At 41.2% G+C, this 18,246-nt stretch overlaps 1 protein-coding gene across 1 annotated transcript in view; it reads left to right on the top strand.

Annotated features, from left to right (window-relative positions):
* The window catches only part of WDFY4 (WDFY family member 4), a 139,929-nt gene that overhangs the window by 46,922 nt on the left and 74,761 nt on the right, over positions 1-18,246 (top strand). The window contains exons 26-38 of the mRNA XM_010563521.1: positions 878-969; positions 1,974-2,073; positions 2,888-3,093; positions 3,706-3,875; positions 4,227-4,352; positions 4,824-5,028; positions 5,135-5,295; positions 6,799-6,916; positions 8,635-8,792; positions 9,237-9,475; positions 11,946-12,055; positions 13,028-13,219; positions 13,757-13,896. Of these exons, the coding sequence (XP_010561823.1) occupies positions 878-969; positions 1,974-2,073; positions 2,888-3,093; positions 3,706-3,875; positions 4,227-4,352; positions 4,824-5,028; positions 5,135-5,295; positions 6,799-6,916; positions 8,635-8,792; positions 9,237-9,475; positions 11,946-12,055; positions 13,028-13,219; positions 13,757-13,896 (2,017 nt within the window). The remainder of the gene's footprint in view (positions 1-877; positions 970-1,973; positions 2,074-2,887; positions 3,094-3,705; positions 3,876-4,226; positions 4,353-4,823; positions 5,029-5,134; positions 5,296-6,798; positions 6,917-8,634; positions 8,793-9,236; positions 9,476-11,945; positions 12,056-13,027; positions 13,220-13,756; positions 13,897-18,246) is intronic.

The following is an 18,246-nucleotide window of genomic DNA, read 5'->3' as shown; positions in this document are numbered from 1 at the left end:
GTTAGCATATTCTTTTTTCATACAGGTTCAAGTAGTGGATTTAGTACATTAAATTTGCCATGTGGTAAGGAGTGTGAATGAACATTTTTCTTAAAATATCATGATTTGTTATTCCATGGTAATTTGATTGGTTGTCAGGCCCATGAGTGCTGAGCAAGTGGATAAAGTTAGTCCTTATCCTTCCAGCTCCAGGACAGCAGAGATTATAGCAGGGTCTCAGCAGCACTGAAAGGTGTTCGGATTTCTGCTGGTCCCAGACTTTTGACACATCTAATGGAAATTGCTGTGTGGACCATTCCTGCAGAACAATTGGTGTTCTGTCCCTCAAGAAATGCCCTTCCTGTGGGCAGGAGAGGTTATGCACTTCCACTAAGTGCGTTTGTCACGTTAATCTATCTATCCTTAGAACAAGGTAATGTGTTAAAGGAAACTACAGGTGAAAAGAGATTGCCAGTCTTCTTCCCTGAGTACCTGCTGAGGTTTTTCTGCTCTCATCTATGTGCTTGGAAACCAAGTGGTGATAACGGTGATATCTGAATGCCACAGGCAGTTCAGAATCTTTTGTATGAATAGAGTGCTTAACTCAGTATTGCTTTCCTCATAGTAAAGACCTTTAAAATTAAGATATAGAGAAAAATATCTCCGTGGTAGAATAGATATTACTCACATTTGTAGATAGATGTCCTTTGTATTTGCTTCCTAGTTTATGAACTTTTGCATTCCTATTTCAACCCTATTTCTGCAGCAATTAGAATTTTCAATGGTTGTCATTAACAGTCATCATTAATGAGTACTGAGATTTGCATGTAATCTCAAAGTAATTAAATGAATGTCTGTCTTTCTGCTGACCAAAACTACTTCCCTCTTTCTCTGCAAGGATTGGATTGTTCCTTGTTTACACTTTGAAACCTTCTTCTGTGGATGAAAATCAGATTTGCCTGGATGGTGTGGCTGAGATGCCCAGTGAAGGTGAGGAGCTACCTTTGGTGTATGTGTTCTGATAGACAGCTAAGCACTTCCCTTCTTTCCCAGGGCACGATGAACCCTAAATGCAACATAGTGCTTCTGCCTCCAGTGGCAGGAGGAGACACAAGTCAAATGACTTCATCTGGAAAGGGACAGGCTGCATTGAGGTGACCTGAAATTGTGGGCGAAAACTTACATTGCTACAAAGGCCTGATGTGAAGAATAGTGAAGTGACAGTCACTGTATATATACCCAGGAAGGCCTGACCTACCGCAAGATCCTTCTCCTGCTAAGGGAGTTCCCCTTTTGTCCCCCCTCTGCTAATAAGGCAGCAGTACTTTGGCTGCATTGTCCAGAGCCTACACAATGTTGAATTTCACAGATATACACAGAGGTGAAGGCCATTAAATTGAAGTTGCCCCAAAACTAACGTACTAGGTTGCTAAGAGGAATAAAATTTCACTTGGGATCCTGGATTTTCTGTGAATAATAATAATGTGGAGCTCTGTACCTTTTAAAGCATCTGTGTATTTATGTCAACGTTGTATGTGGGAACTTCCAGTCAGCTGGCTCTCTCATTGTGATCTTTCAGTTGAGACTATATTGGTTACTGCACCTCTAAAAATGTATTATATTAAGGAGACACTGATAACTGTAGTTTCTGTATATAGACATCACAGCTAGGCAGTACAAGTCAGGTTGCCTGTTTACATTTCCCTTTCTAGTTAACCTGAGATTGCTTCCTGTGGATTATTATTTCAACACATACTCTGGATGAGTTTTAAGTACCTCTAAAGAGAGGACTTTGACAATGTAAGCACTGGTCATTTCTGATATTAGCAGGAATTCTTATGTCTAAAATCTAATGTCTGCATCCTTTTACTCTACAAAAGACTGATATAAGTACTTCCACTGGGCTGATCTGGTGCAAACAAGGTTGTTCATCAACACAATGGAACATGTGTTTTGTCTCTTCATTACTCTTTATTACTTTCTGATATTTGTAGCCTTAAGCCAAACATCTGGAAAGACAATCTGGCTTCGAAACCAGTTACTGAAGACGCTGTTAGATGTAATGCTCTCAGACAAACTTCATTTGTCCTCTGAGTAAGTAGAAACAATTTAGGAAGGCATAGGTAAGTGTCTCTGTCTTCTAGATTTCCTCTTTGGTGGTACTTGACCAGGACTAAGCATACTGGTAATATTTGAGTCTCAACAAAATAGTAAGTAAGAACAGAGTGGATTCAGAGTTATTTTTTGTCAGTGATTTATCTGACATTCACACAGATGTGTGATCAGATCACACATCTGATATCCATTTTGAAAAAAGTCTAATGTTTTCAGAAAATGTCTCAAAGGAGGAACTCATATATTGCTGTTTCTTCTGCATTGCAAGTGTTGAAGAAATCCCAGCTGTCTTTGAAAATCAATTCAATCTAATGTGGGAATACTTGCACCCCTCTATCACAACTATGAACATGCAGTTACTATAGTTCTACCTTGTATAACTGAATGACAGAGTTCATAGTTCTGGGAGCTGTTACTGCATTTTCATTAGTTAACATATCTTGGACTTCAAAATTTTAACTGGAATTTTGAATTTCATAGGTTGAAAGATCTAGTCTGTGGTGTAGTTTACCTCAGTTATTGATACACACTCTCAGAAGGAGCTTCATGTTAACTGGTTTGTTTGTCTGGTAGTAATATAAGGTTGGATTTAGTGGGAATTAAGCGGCTTGAACTGTGTGGATGAGTGTGTTGTTAAATTTTTGTAATTCTGTGTTGCGATATGCCTTTAATCAGATTTTTTTCTAGGGAAACTTGAGCTTCTAAATCACTTAGAGATAATTTTAAATAAAATCTCCTTTCTGTCTTCCACCACATCTCCTTTCATGTGTTTTCATTTCCCTGTTTGTCCTAGGGAGCAGGAAGAGACATTTTTGGTGCTGGGATCAGACTGGTTTCTGCTGTTCACACAGAGCTATGTGCACTCTAGCACAGTTGTGCTAGGAATCAAGCTACTTCTGTGCTTCCTCCAGAACCGTTTGCTGCTGAACAAATTCAAGGAGGGGATAGTGGCTGGGCGCTGGCTGGAAAACAGCTCTGTGGGGTTGAGTATTCTAATGGGTATGTGCTGGTTTAATGCTCCCAAGACAATCCCTTGACTCATCTCAGTGGTAGATCACTGAAGTAGGTGATAGGAGAATCCCCATGATCTCAGTAGACCAAGAATTGATATTACTTTCTAGAGCAAGCTTGTCCTAGTACTTCAGCTTTTCTATGCTGATGAGTAGAAAGCATTGCTTCTCCCTTACATGGTAGTTGGCATTTCTGATTAACATTTGCAGGGATATGGGCCTTTTTGTCTTGCATAAAATCAGGCTAGTTGATAAGCCTGTGAGGTGTTCAGATGTTAGCTTGTCCCCTGAAACCTTCTGTTTCCTTAAGATTTGTTCAGCTGGCTTTTTGATAACTAGACCTGTCGTTCTGAGAAAGGGAAGAGAAAGGAAGAATAATAATTCAGGGAGAACCTCCCGTAACAAAAGTGATAGTGGGAACAGTTGTTATCTGTCAATCTGAAGAAGTTTTGTAAACTGTTGATATTGCAGCCTAGCAGAGTACTGAATGGCCTGGGACATGGACAAATGAGGATAAAGTTGAGTCAGTAATCCTTCCTCTGATACGGCATTCATTTTTAGACACTTCCTCAGAATGTTTTCCTTTTCTTTTCCTTTAAAGATAATTTAAAAACTGATCCTCCAGTGCCTGACAATGGCTCCTTCTTGATTTTTGGGTTTTCTGTGTTGCAAAGATGTCTGACTGATCATGTCCACATCCCTGAGATCTACTTGCTTGTGGCAGGGCTCTTTCTGGCAACTCCACAGTCTGAACCACCTGAAGCAGCCAAGGTATGAAAAAAATAGTGGACAACCATGAAGCTGCTATTGCTTTACTACTTTGGCATTTTGTGGCCTATTCTGTGAGAGGATTCTCAGGCAAGTTAACTCTACTTGATTTTTGTGATAGTTAAAATTAGTCATTCATACTTTAAAAATAAAGTAGGATAACTGAGATTTAAGAAAATTTGTGTTCACAACAAACTTGTTCATGCAGGCGGGTATTAAATGCTATGTAACTACTATACTTTCGAAGGTAATTCAGATTAGCTTCCCTGTCTGTTCTTACATTGTCAAGACTCATTAAAATCTCAGAATTAATAATTCCCATCTCTTCTTGAAATATCTCTCCTCCTGTTGTAGAAAGATCTTGAGTCTATGTTGCAGTGGATCTTGCAGCACCACCTTAAGGAGAATGTCCTCAAAATTGGGTTGTGTGCAGAGGCAGCTGCTTTACTGCTGGAAATGGTTAGAGTCACTGTGGACAAGGTAAGCATTTTGTTGCAAGTACAGTGGAGTGTGAATGGCAGAATAAACTGCCTGAGAGTGTCAGATGTCAGTGGCAGTCTTCACCTGCAACTCCTAGCCTTCCTCAGCCCTCACAGGGCAACAGTGAGCATAATAGTGAGCAGGGACTTCAAACAGTCAGCACAGCTATTGGCCTGGTTATGTTACATAGCAGATGTTGTGATGGGCTCATGTTTAAAAGTGAACAGAGATGGATCTTACCCACAGCACTAACCATTTTGTTCATTCCTGATGATGAGGATATGCCACCTTTTTGATTCAGTGTATCTTCAGTCTACAAGCTGGGAGTTGGCTGCTTGTGCATTGCCTGAATTCTCTGTGGCCATGTCATGTTTGCTTAGTTGCTTAGGGATACCTGGAGAGGACCAAAGATGAGCTTATATGAGTGAGAAGAATGTTGCCTTGACTAGATGCGCATTTGTCTGTGTTCAGCCTATTGCAGATGCAGAAGCCTCCTGGGAGATTGCCTATCCAGGGAACGTTATCCAGTTTCTGTGCTTGGTCTATCACAGTTATACTCAAGACCCTGTGTGGCACTGTCCTGACTTCTTGAAAACTTTGGCTATGGTTGCTTTCCATTCTGGACCACCCAAGGTATGTCCATCTGGGCCAGGACAAGCCCTTCAGATCAGAGATGGTTTGCTAGGAAGAAAAATCAATTTAAAGGAGATTATGACTTAAAATGCATTGCTGTCTGCTTCCACAGGGAGGCTTTGAAGGCCTTTTGACTCCTGATGGTCCAGCCATTGCTGAAGGGAAAGGCTGTGTTGATGCCTCCTCTCTCCTGCTCCTACCACACCCTGCCAAGAAACAAGTGTGGGATTTTGTGCGAGTCCTCCTGATGGACAGTCTTCTCAGCATCCCAGCAAACAAACAAGGGCATCCACTTGAGCTGATTCTTGAGGTGTCTCTTGTATTCATCAGGCTTTGCTGCTATACCTTGCACTGGGGGTGGAAGGACAGGAGGTATCCTGCTAGCAGCCTAGTAAGAAAAGTGCTAATGATGACGAAGAGGTGTATTCAGTCAGCATTTTCGACAGTCTAGGATAAGGCTGGGATCACAGCTCTTAGAGAACATGCACTACATTCTGGCCAATCTGGACTGCCTGCTTAGTGGAACGGAATTCCTACCTTTTTAACAAGGAATAAAGGCCTACATTCATGTGAACTAAGAAAATGCTGCCTCTAGACAACAACAGAGGCATTTTTAGGGCAACATTTAATATTGAAGTAAGGCGTGAAAAAATTTCCCTTTTCCTTAGTAATACCTGCTTGTCATTAGAGCAGCCCTTGAATTTGTTGAGAATAGAAGACTTCACATAGAGCATTCCTGTGTACTGATTTTTGAGACAACAATTTCTTTTTAGTGCTCAAATAAACCAAAATCAACTGTCTCCACTTTTAGTACAGATTAATACAAGGTGTAGCAAATGAGCCTGGATTATGGATTTCAACCACTCAAAGCACTGGAAAGAGACAGAGCAGTCTGAAGAAAGGGAAAATATAAAATTTAGGCTTCTTCTCCAAACTGTCAAGAGTCCAGGTGTCCCAGATTGAGTTCTGATGCAGACTAAGCTTAGTAATACAAATAGTAATGAACATAAGCTTGACTGCAACTATCATGAGTTAAATCATGTTGCAGAGCAGCAGTTCCCTAAAGGTTTATACAATAACATCCCAAGGCTTGGTGCAGTTTAAAATAGAGGATGGCTCTTCTGACTGTCTGAATCCTGAGCCTTCCTAAATGGAGCTGAAATATCCTGAGGGCAAGATCTCCTGGGAACCACCTGTGAATCTATGTTCTGTCCCTGTGCAAAACTTTCTTTGTGTTTAGTGTGAAGAGGGCAACTATGCTGGCTATCAGCTAGAGAGTGTATACCTATGTAAGATTTCCTGTTTTCCCAACTAGGGTATGATTTTCTGCCATCTCATCTGCTGCCCAGTAACTGTCCACACATGCACTCTTGAGATGTGCCATGTTGCCTTTGCATGGAGGAGTACACCAGATCTTTGCATTTATGTGTTACTGTGGATTAGCTGTCACAGATAACTTCTCAGCTTGCAGCAGCTGTTTCATATGCCCACACCTAAGGCTAAAGTGTGCAAGTGAGATGGAGTAGTTGTCCTTGCTCTGTGCTGGTTTTCCCTTCCTCTTCCTAAGATGGTGCCTAGGTGTTTAAGGGAAATGTCGGGCATTTTTAATTATCTCAGATAGTACTGAGTGTCTCTTGGAATTTCTGCTTGCTTCTTTGAGGAAAACTTTTGCTGCATCTGAATCTTTGACAGGCATAATCTGCCAAAGATCCGATGAAATCAAAGGCCTTTTGAATAAAGGCTGAAAGTGAATTTGAGTCTGATTTCCTGGCTGGTTTTCTGCTGTACTAATACGTATATGGTCACTATATAGGCTTCTCCAGAGGATGCCACCAGTGAGCAGAAGAGACATTTTCAGACAAAAGTTTTGCTGTCTGCTATGGACATCTTCAGTGTTACTAGCCAAGGCGAGGGGAAAACAAGACCAAGAGGTGAGTGGTGAGAATCAGATCATTAGCTAGCTGGTATTTAGCATGTAGCTGTAATTGCTAGAAAGGTTTGGAAAGAGTAGCTAGAAGGACAGTCCAGCTCAGCAGGCTGGACTGTCCCTTTGCTCCTGCTATAGGCCAGTTTGCATAAATTACTATAGTTTTACTGTTTTTCTAGAAAGCCTCTTCACTTTTTTCTCTCTTTTTGAGAACAGACTCTGAACATTAAAAAGGGAGTACTTAAAAAGAAACCTAGGTTTATCCTTGAGTCCTTCTGTAAACAACCCTGATAACTTAGTTGTTGCTGCTCTCCTTTCTGAGTCATTAGTTGGACCAGTCCTTCATGATAGTATTTTAGTGAGATTGGTTCTGTCCTTAGGATGGAGCTGTCATTTCCAATCTGAGTAAGGTATTGTGGTGGGTTGACCCTGGCTGGACACCAGGTGCCCACCTAAGCCGTTCCATTACTCCCCCCCACCTCAGCTGGACAGGGGAGAGAAAATATAACAAAGGTCTAGTGGGTCGAGATAAGAACAGGGAGAGATCACTCAACCAATTACCGTCACGGGCTAAACAGACTTAACTTGGGGAAAACTAACTTAATTTATTGCCAATCAACCAGAGCAGGGTAATGAGAAATAAAACCAAATCTTGAAACACCTTCCCTCCACCCCTCCCTTCTTCCTGGGCACAGCTTCACTCCCAAATTCTCTACCTACCCCTCCCAGCGGCATAGGGGGATGGGGAATGGGGGTTGTGGTCAGTCCATCCCACATTGTCTCTGCCGCTTCATCCTCCTCAGGAAGAGGACTCCTCACACTCTTCCCCTGCTCCAGTGTGGGGTCCCTCCCATGGGAGACAGTTCTCCACAAGCTTCTCCAACATGGGTCCTTCCCACGGGCTGCAGTTCTTCACAAACTGCTCCAGCATATGTCCCTTCCATGGGATGCAGTCCTTCAGGAGCACACTGCTCCAGCGTGGGTCCCCTGTGGGGTCACAAGTCCTGCCAGAAAACCTGCTCCAGCCTGGGCTCCTCTCTCCACAGAACCACAGGTCCTGCCAGGAGCCTACTCCAGTGTGGGCTTCCCACGGGGTCACAGCCTCCTTCGGGCACCCACCTGCTCCGGCGTGGGGTCCTCTATGGGCTGCAGGTGGATATCTGCTCCACCATGGACCTCCCTGGGCTGCAGGGGGACAGCCTGCCTCACCATGGTCTTCCCCACTGGCTGCAGGGGAATCTCTGCTCCAATGCCTGGAGCACCTCCTCCCCCTCCTTCTTTACTGACCTTGGGGGCTGCAGGGTTGTTTCTCTTGCATGTTCTCACTCCTCTCTCCGCCTGCCATTTCTGTGTGCCCTGCAACTTTTTCCCTTCTTAAATATGTTATCACAGAGGTGTTACCACTATCGCTGATGGGCTCAGCCTTGGCTGGCGGCGTGTCTGTCTTAGAGCTGGCTGGCATTGGCTCTGTCAGACATAGGGGAAGCTTCCAGCAGCTTCTCACAGAAGCCATCCCTGTAACCTCCACCGCTACCAAAACCTTGCCACACAAACACAATACAGGTATTTCTGCTAGACCTAGAGTTTTCTTAGACATGTCTCAACTCTGAGACATTATGGCATAAGACTGTTCCTTCTCAGGCCGGGTAACCTCATATCTTGCATAGTTTTTTTGTATTTCAGCTTGTTTTGGAATAATCAACCCTCTTGTAATCTTTCCAGGGACCAGTGATCCTCATGGCACTTCAGAATCAACTGCATCTGTATCCATGATGAATATTGCTTATTTTGCTCAGAAGCTGGTTGAGAAGCTGAACAGCAGAATGTTTGCTGCTGACCCCAAGCAAATCCTGATCTTCACTTCCAAACAGATTATGGGGGTGAGTCACATGAAATTTTTTTCCAACTGTTACCAACATGTTCTAATGTTCTGTTTCACACTGAGGCTGTGATACCACAAATCTCAGGAAGATGGTTGTAAACCATTTAGTGATTTTGATTATTCCTATTTTCTTGCATGAGCACATAATGGCTCTAAATGACAATCAGAGCTAGATAGTGCAGCATAAAGAAGGGATAGTTAGCTCTTTTGTGCCACCGTCTGTTGGCCATGTACGTGTTGCTGAACAGGAATAAATTAATCTCTTCCACAATTCTGGGGACTTCAGCAGAAATACAGAAAAATTGGATTTGTATCCAACAGGTAGTTCAGGGGAATTTTGCTGAAATAAGTTTGCAACAGCTTAAATGAAGTGAGAGGATTGGATCACTGGGAGAGAGTTCTTTGAGCAAGCCAAGTACTCTGGTGTTTTGTGTTTTCACAGGTCTTAGAAAGCTCCGTTTCTCAAAAGGAAGTTTTCCTCGGTGCCCTGTACAGCTGTCTAAACAGAGCCATCCTATACTGCCTATCCAGACCACAACAATCGCTGCCTGAACAGTTTAACATCCTGAACACTCTCAATGTCCTACAGGAGCAGTGGGACATTATTTTTGCAAATTACAACTCAAATAACAATTTTGTCGTCTGCCTAATGTACTGCCTTTGCCAACTGAATTTGGGCAGGTATAAATGTTCATCTCAGCATAAAATTTGTTTACATCTCTGTGCTGTTATCTATGGGAGTGGGTGCAGAGGGGGAGATTTCACAAAACTTAGGCAATATCCATTTTGGGGAATTGCTAGAAGCTGAAATTGAGCTGGATTCAGCTAGACTAAGGACTTTGGATGTAATATATATACTGTATCCTAGCAAGCATTTAACCCATTGGGCTCAGAGCTCTGGGGGTTTAAAAGCACCATTCTGCTTTAAATAGGGCAAACCTTCAGCTCTGATTTGGTGTCTGTAGAAGTGGCAGAGTAAAGCCATTTGGGGAAAGAGGTTGTTTTCCTCATACACTTAAATGAAAAACAACATCAGAAATGTTTTGATGTAATTTTTTATCATTTAATTTGGAGGAGAGGAAGGTTAGTGATGTGCTCAGTATTCTGGAGGCAATGGATTGTCTTCCAGCAAGAAAGCGGAAGGGATAAACTGTTCTTCAAACAGAAGGCTATTTTTGCCTTGAATACTAGTGAGCAGAAAATTTCCTACCATCTCTCTTGCTCAAAGGCCAGCTAGTATGTGAGTTTGTGGATCTAGTAAGCAAGGCATAGTGGATGGTAACAACATAACACTTAATTCCACTTTTTTTCATTTTGGAAAGGGTGTTTCATTTCAGAGACACCCAGACAAGCTTGCATGTTTGTCTAAGCAGAACCCTTAAATTTGCACATAGGTTTAATTGCTACTCTTTATTAACCAAAACAGCTGTGTTGTATCTGTTTTATTCATCCAGCATTTCCAGCAGCTTACTCACTTTGGAGTAGTAACTGCAGTTAACAAGCTTGAACTGATTTCAGTGGGGTTGGCTCACAAGCCCATCATTAAAATGAGAATCTGGAAATCTTCCTGGGATGTAGGCTAGAATCACTCCACAAGCATGCAGGTGGCCACTCTCTGAGACATCTGCATGGGCTAATTTAGGGAGATGGTTTTTCTGATCCAGCAGCTATTGTTGTGTGGGTACATTTAAAAATATATATAAAACTGTGCATGGATCTTGTGAATCTTTCTGTTATCGTTATTGTTACCTGGATCTGAGCTGTAAAGTCCTGGTCATACTGAAGCTGGGAGTTTTGGCATTGGCTTGGATAGGGCTAGAATATCCATACCCACTCTGTTCGCTCTTCTTACAGGTGATGTATCAGAGGTACTCTTGCTAATCTAAGCTGAGGAGTTATTCTGGAAACTTTTTTTGTGAAAAGAAGCAAACATTGCCTTGTGCTTTATTCACTACAATGATGTTTGTTGTTTCAATGAAAACGTTCTGTGCTGCTTAGATGGTCTGAATTGAATCCATTAACACAATATCACATCAGAAATGAGCTGCGCTTCCTGAGGTCTTTTCTTGATCGTTCTTATTCCAGTCAGATAATAATTTCCAGGCCAAAACTGTTGAGATGGGGTAAGGATTGATTCTATGTATCAAGAGCAGAAACATTTTTAAAAAAATAAATTACAGAAGTGGTGTTGTTAGCCAAAAGCCAAACATAGCAAATCCAGGGAATCAGAACTGTGGTATTTTAAATAAAATCAGAAATTAAAATGGTAGCTTTGCATATCCAAGAGATTTGACTCTCCCATGTAGTAGTGCCTGTTTACAATTGACAGAACATAGTATCTTACTAGTGGCTATATATAATATATATATATTATCAACAGCACTTCTGTGACCAAGTCCAGGTTGTCTGGATGCCTTAACTAAGCCTGTTGCATTTATTGTATGCATTACTGCTGTGCTGAAATTCCTGGTGTCTTTTATCTACTGACTGGTAAATTATCTGACACACACCCCACCCCCAAAGCAGCACTAACTCTTTTTGGCCATGGTGATGCTCTCAACTGTAATCACATCTACATGATACTAATACCATGGTGCTAAAGATTGTGCCTTTTTTGTGCTGAATGCTTTATAAACTGAATGAACAATCATTGGTACAAAGAACTTAGTCTAAGTAAACAGTTCAGTTGTAGGGTATGGCAAGGCAGTGTTTCCCACATAATGGGAGATACCTCAAGTGAAGAAATTCAGAGCAAAGAGATGGCATACAGGATGCTCAGGGGAGGTGCAAGAAAGCTGGATGCAGTCTGGCTACATCAGTACAGCCCTATGTTCCAGCTAATTGAGGTGAATGGTAGATGCAAGTGCACTAAGAAGTGCAGGGATAAGTCATGTACAACAGAGTGATCCATAGGATCTTGATGACCACTCCTTGACTTTGAAAACCAGACTGGCAGTGGTTTAGTTCCCACTTCCTGTAAATCCTGCAATATCATGTGATTGGTGTAAGCCCTTGAGCCTGGGAATACTGATCTACTAAATGAATTGTGTAGGAGTGCATGTATAGAAATACCCTTAGGTTTTTCACTATCCTCAGTTTATTCTAAGTCTAGTTTCCTCACGTCCTCCCTTTTTTTTTTTTTTTGTCACAGCTGTTCAGAAGGTTTTGGGGTGGATGCAAAACCAAAGCTGGCTTCGTATCATCAAATTTTTCTTGTACCCAGTGAAGAGGAAAAGGGCAGTCTGCCTACTCCTGATGATGGTAATTTATGGCACATGTTGCCTTTGGCTTACAGTTCAGGAAAGTGTGTGGCATAAACAGTTATCAGCAGCTTGTGCAATTTCTACTTAATTGCCTCTTTGGTGTATAGGCACTGCAGGCACAGCATAGAGAAAGGAAAGTTGTGCTAAAAATCACTTGTGTTTGCATCATACCTTTTTATTCAAAATTCACACCCCACATCCTCAGGAATAATGAATATCAGTTTGGAGATCTCTTCCCTATGTTGTGGCCAGTATCCATGCCCAGATACATACTATTTGTAGCTCTATTTGTTTTTTCAAGGCCTATACAGAGCTTGTGTCTTTGTATTGTACGCAGGAAGAAACATTTTGCTCTTTTAAAGAAACAATGGAAATATTTTGGGCTGGATTCAATGTGGGGGCTGTCAGCTGAACCCCACAGCAGAGTGATGTTCTCTCTTTTTTTTTTTTTTTTTTTTAATATTTATTGGCTTGGATATGATGCAACCAAATAAGTCTGATTTGCAGGGAAATACAGCAAAACAGCTCGGCAAGTCCTTGTACAGCATACTCTTGCTGTGTCAAATTGTTTCACAACTTAGTTACCTTCCCCCCACTGTCTCTAACGATGTTTGGCAACCCAAAGGAATGTCCTTTATGTGCTCTGGCATTCTATATATGATAATAAGATCATCAAAATTCTGATGAGATGGTTTTCGAAGGCAGAAACCAGTTAGGATCATCTGTCACTCCTACTTGTTTCTTTCAGGGAGTTGAAATATAGTAAAAGAAATGTCCTGCTGTTTTCTGTATTAGATTAACTAGTCTGGCTCAGAACCTATGGAGGCAGTAGACAACACAGAGCAACTCCACTGACTCTAGCAGTTACTCTGGAGTAGTGCTGTTCCAAATGAGATATTTTTGCTTTATCTGCTGCTTGACTTGTTACACAAAAAATGATTCTTCATTTGTAGTTTCTTTTGTTTCCTAGTCCATCAGGAGATTCTGAGAACAGTAGAAATCATCTGGAAGCAGCTCATTACTCAGAGGCGGCAGGCTTTGGAGGACACTTACAAGATGGATCTTTCTGTAAAAGGAAATGACAAAGAAAGGGACATGAAGATAACAGAGATCACTCCTTTATGGGAAGAAATTATGACAAAAGCTTGGCAGCACTTGATAGGTCTGTTCTTTTATGGAACACTTGTAGTAAGCAAAGACATTGCAGTAAATGTAGTGCTTAATGGAAAGCCGCTGATTCCTTGGTTATACCCTTCCTCTGCACATCACCTGTTAGGTAAAGCAGATTCTCAGTTTATCTCATCCAGGTTTGTGATCTCTTTCTGTGTCATGCCCCAGCTCTTCTGTAATCACCTGGTAATGTTGTAGGGCTTCTGCCGTACTGCAAGAAACAGAAATCTCCTTAAACAATTGTATATTTGCTTGAAGCAGGGCATCCCAATATGTGCAGTGCTGCAGTGATTCAGAGTTCACATCTGTATAATGAAAATGATCAATGGCACACCTCTGTGAGGCTTTTAAATAAAGACTTGAGAAGTGTTCATTAGTTCAGTGCTTTTCTTATAAACTAAAGGACAATCCAGCTGGAGTGAGGCACTGCCATGTTGTCATGTCTTGTGTAACAGGAATACAAACCCTCTACCTTCCCACAGGCTCAACTTCAAGTTTTACAAGTTTTTATGTCTGTTCTGGCCCACAGCATCTGAAAAGAAGCTTCTCCAGAATAAAGCGGGGCCAGGCCCATCACAGAGCAAGCACAATTCCTGGAGTGAAAGCCTGTCTTCAGCTATCAGGTTGATGCCTGGCCGAAACACAAAGGAAATGACATGCAAATCTCAGGTAACTTCTGCTCTTTGTCTTTTCTGGCTCTGTCACCAGTCTGCCTTCTATATGGCTCTGCAGAGTTTGTCTGGACTTGGGAGTCTTCTGAGTATGTCTGTTGACATGTTCCATTGCAAACTAGACACCTATTGCAGTTAAGGATTCTTTTCTAGACTGCTAGAAATAATGACTAAGCAATAGTCGTTGATCTGAAGAACTTCGGCTGGCAGCCTTAACTTATAATGTATTAATGCATACTTTTTGCACTTGAAAGGAAAAACCTAAGCAACCCTTGTGTGTTTGTGCTCACAGGGCTCTGCTTGGGTCAGAACAAGGTGAGGAAATGCTGGCTTTGCTGCTGCTTTTGACTTACATCAGTTATGTAAACCTTGTCCTTCAGACACTGAATTAGTAGAAAGGATCAGGTATTACCATAATACTGTCCTTTCATTTTCTACTGAATATGAAGTATTAAAGGCCCAAATTTTAGTTTAGGCTCAAGAGATAAGGAGACAAGTGTTTATATAAACCAAGGATGAGTCTGGAGGGTATGCAGCATTCCTACCACCAGCAATGCAGCTGGACTATCTTTTGCATGTGTAAGCTCCTCCTTTGCTGAGAGTGAGGGCCATTTCCATGTTTTTGCTGGGCATATGTTGAGAATACAAATAAAAAGCACCAGTTAAGTGTGTTAGGGCTAGAGTAACCAGCTATATGGTAGGGCAGCAGTGCATTGACAGAATATTCAGGGCTTTGGACTGAGCTTGTGTTATTGCAGTGCTGATCATATTAAGGTCTTTTTTTCTCCTGCTGAGGAGACAGCGAGTCTGTTACAGCATCAGTTTAGGGAGTCTTAACCCTCTAGCCCAACCTGCAGCAGATTGCAACTTTATCTGCAGTGATGACTGGTTCACTTCCAGGTGTATTGATCAGGAAGGCTATGATACCCAAGTAATGTTTCTGGTAGTACCTTACTGAGCTGCAAGTTTTTTCTCAGCATGCCACAGCATTGTTCTCATTCCTTAAAATCACTTTGCTGCTTACAGAGTGAGCAAGTTCTTCCCAGGTACATATGTAGACTGTGATGTCATACTACAAGAGCATCAACTATTTGCCCTGGGGTCTGTTTAATTATTTTTTAAAATTAATTTTGATTATTACAGCTGATTACACCTCAGTGAGCAATGTAATTGATATTTGTAAATGTATCCCAAGGAACATTTTGTACAACATGCTTTTTGCTGTTGAAGGTTAAAAACTCCGTTATTGGTTTTTCCCTAAATATGCCCACATCATTAGTTCCTCCAGTGAAAAGGTTGCCATCTGGAAAAGGCAGCACGGAGACATTATTCAGGCACAAGTGCATGAAATTGGTGTTTCTGCATCTTCTGTCTCTCTTCTGCAAGGAAGCGGCTTGTAATTAAAGGAGCTGGGTTTGGAGGAAACATTACTCATTTGGTGTTATTCCTTATCATGTCAAGGACTGACAGCTCCACAGCTCTGATAAATTGTTCCTCTCAATAAGATACAAAGCTACAGTTCCAAATGTTCTTCTCCACTCTCTCTCTCTCCCCCTTTCTCCCTCCAGCCTATCTTTGAAAGAGTTTGATGCACTTTTCAGAGAAATGAAATCTAAGAGGAAGAAAATTAATTTCTTTGTTCCTCAACAGCCCTCTTTCTTCATACACTTCACGAGCAAGGTATAAGGTGGGATTTTCAGTGTCAAAGTTGGGAGCACAAGTTACATTAAAAATAAATGGTATTTGTGCTTCTAACTTGTTTTTTTGACCTCACTTTGGTAGTCACTTTAAAAAGGGCTGTAATGTGATTTTGTATCATTTGCTGTGTCTCAGGTATCTTCTGTATTGACCTGGGAAAAATCTTCAGATACTGGCCTCTGTCTTCACTACTGATAGTTATGGACCTGTGTCCTACAGTGACATGCACCTGGTTGAAACATTGAGATAAAAGGAAAAGTAGCATAGTGAGAGACAAAGCCTTTAAATCTTATAGTAAAATAACAATCTTTGCATTTACTGAGAGCTAAGCATGATTGTTCCTAACTGAGCAAAACTATTAAATTTGAGAAAAGTGCAGAAATTCAGCCAGGATTTCAAAGCTTTGCCCAGTAGAAAGAAGAAATGGGTTTATAATAAACAAAGAAGTTGAAGCGGTAGTTGCATTTGCTGCAGATGAAAAAAATAACCAAAAAAACCCAAACAAAACACCCCACTCAAAACTGTCAGCTTTTTCCCTGTTGTCATTTACAAGATAGCAGAGTGCTTTTGAGACCCAATCCTCAATCTGGAAAAAACCAACAAAATTCAAACTACTCAGTCCAGCAAAGGATCAGGCTCCATATTTCTGCTGTACTTTCACTCAGGATCACCAGCATCAGTGAAGCCAGTTCCCTGCTATTTGGTGGTAAATGTCAGAATTAGCAATCAAATACAGCTGTGTTTCCCCCATATTTCTGAATCTACTTTGCTATCTCATGCTCTGGGCTTTGTCTGGAAGGCATGATCGTTCAGAAAGGAGAGCGTGATCACATTTCTGGTAGTAGAATGGTGATCATCTGCTCTGGTAATTGCTATTTTGTGCTTTCTTGGAAGTCTGAGTAGCCATGCAGGAGCAAGAGGAGCACTGTACAAAGTCAGATTTTTTAATGCTTACAGGTGACACAGTTGGGTAAATTTGCCAGCAGGAGAGTCTGTAAGACTCTGAATACAGTGCCAAAGGTTTCCAAGTCATTGACTTTCCTGTTTCAAAGCAAGCTTCTAGATCTCTTGCTCTTTCTCCTTCTTTCCTCCCCCAGCCCCCTTCCCCCCAGTTTTGCTGTCAGAATCTAGGATATATATTTAATGTTTAGGTTAGCAATGACTGATTGTTTTTGTCATCTTCAGCAAGCTGCAAAAGCAGCAAGGGACCACTATAACAATCATATTTCAGTAAATTGTAAATCAGTCAACAGCTTCATACACCTTCAGAGAATGAAATAGAAAAGGTCTTTTTAATCCCAGTCTTCAGAAAGAAGAGATGAAGAGAGACCTAACTTGTAATTGCAAAACCGGAAACTTTACGGTAGGATTTTGGACAGCAAACACACTTGTGAAAACAGCTATAGATAAAGAGCCAGCATCTGACGTCCTTTGTGCTGGTTTTGTCACTCTGTTGCAAGAGAATTCCTCCTAGTTAAGTGATGGGAGAATGCAGCCTTTGAACTCTAAGGATTTTTGAGCAGTTTGATGGATAAATTGGTTTCTGATCTGCTGCCCTTAGTGTATGCAAGGTCACTGCAGAGCTAGCTGCAAAAAAAGCATTTAATGGTGTAGCTCTACAAATCAGAAAATACTAGATGCCAAGTGTGGCTTGACTGGGAGTGATTCATTTTTCTTTAGTTGGCCTTGTAGTAAGAGGCCATCTCTTGTGCTTACTTTTGTAAGCAACAGGCAGATTGGTAAACCTACAGCAAATCTGTAGAAGATAACTGCATCAGTGTGTCAGCAAGACCCTTCTTTGCCTCTGTGGATAACTTTCTGAAGTCAGGAGCTCCAAGAAAAGACCACTTGGCTGAGACTTAAGTCACTGTCAGACACAGAAACTACTTCAGTTCCTTTTGAAAATTCTTTCTCTTAATTTTTTACAACGTAATATTTTATTTATTTATACTGATCGCTAAGCAGTCTTGATGTACCTGCTGAAAAGAAACTGCAAGTTCATTAACTCATTTAGAAAAGTGAGTTGTATATCCTCATCTTATCATTGAGCACGAAGATGGTGATATGGCCAAGGACCACTTGAATTCTGCATAGTTTCCTAACAACAGATGCCCTTGGTTGAAAGTAATAGCAAATGTCTCTTGGGCAAGCTCCACTGAAAGTTGTCTGTCGAGTCCTGCCTCTATAGTTAGATTCCCAAGAGAAAGGAAGACAGCCTCTGAAATCTCTTCTAGGAGTTAATGTTTCTTTTGAATTCTGAGAAAGACTGAGGCATGTTTCAAACAATATGTTATTTCAAAGTCTTTAGGACTTTCTTTAGTTTTAGATTTACAGGAAATTTGTTTTTTTAGTTTTCTCATCTGTTTATTCACCAGGCTTCTCTTAGGCCAGCACCTGAAAGTGTTGTTGCTACAGAAAATTATTTGTTTGTTACACCAAGAACAAAAAATTTCACAGACAGCAAAAAATTTTACAGAATTGTTTCACATGTAACACTCATTCTTAAGATAAATATGGCTAGTATACCTAGTATCTCTAGTCATTCACCTGTGGTGGTAATGCATTATATTTTGAGAAGTATTTAAACATAGAATTTCCATTAACTTCAGTGGAAGCTTGAACTACAGGCTTAAATTCCTTCTGTGCTGGA

This window comes from Haliaeetus leucocephalus, unplaced genomic scaffold, assembly GCF_000737465.1.
Source record: "Haliaeetus leucocephalus isolate CR32 unplaced genomic scaffold, Haliaeetus_leucocephalus-4.0 Scaffold168, whole genome shotgun sequence".
In the NCBI taxonomy this organism is placed as follows: Eukaryota; Metazoa; Chordata; class Aves; order Accipitriformes; family Accipitridae; genus Haliaeetus; species Haliaeetus leucocephalus.
Note: the sequence above shows the minus strand (reverse complement) of the source record. Positions and strands in the feature narration are given on the sequence as shown.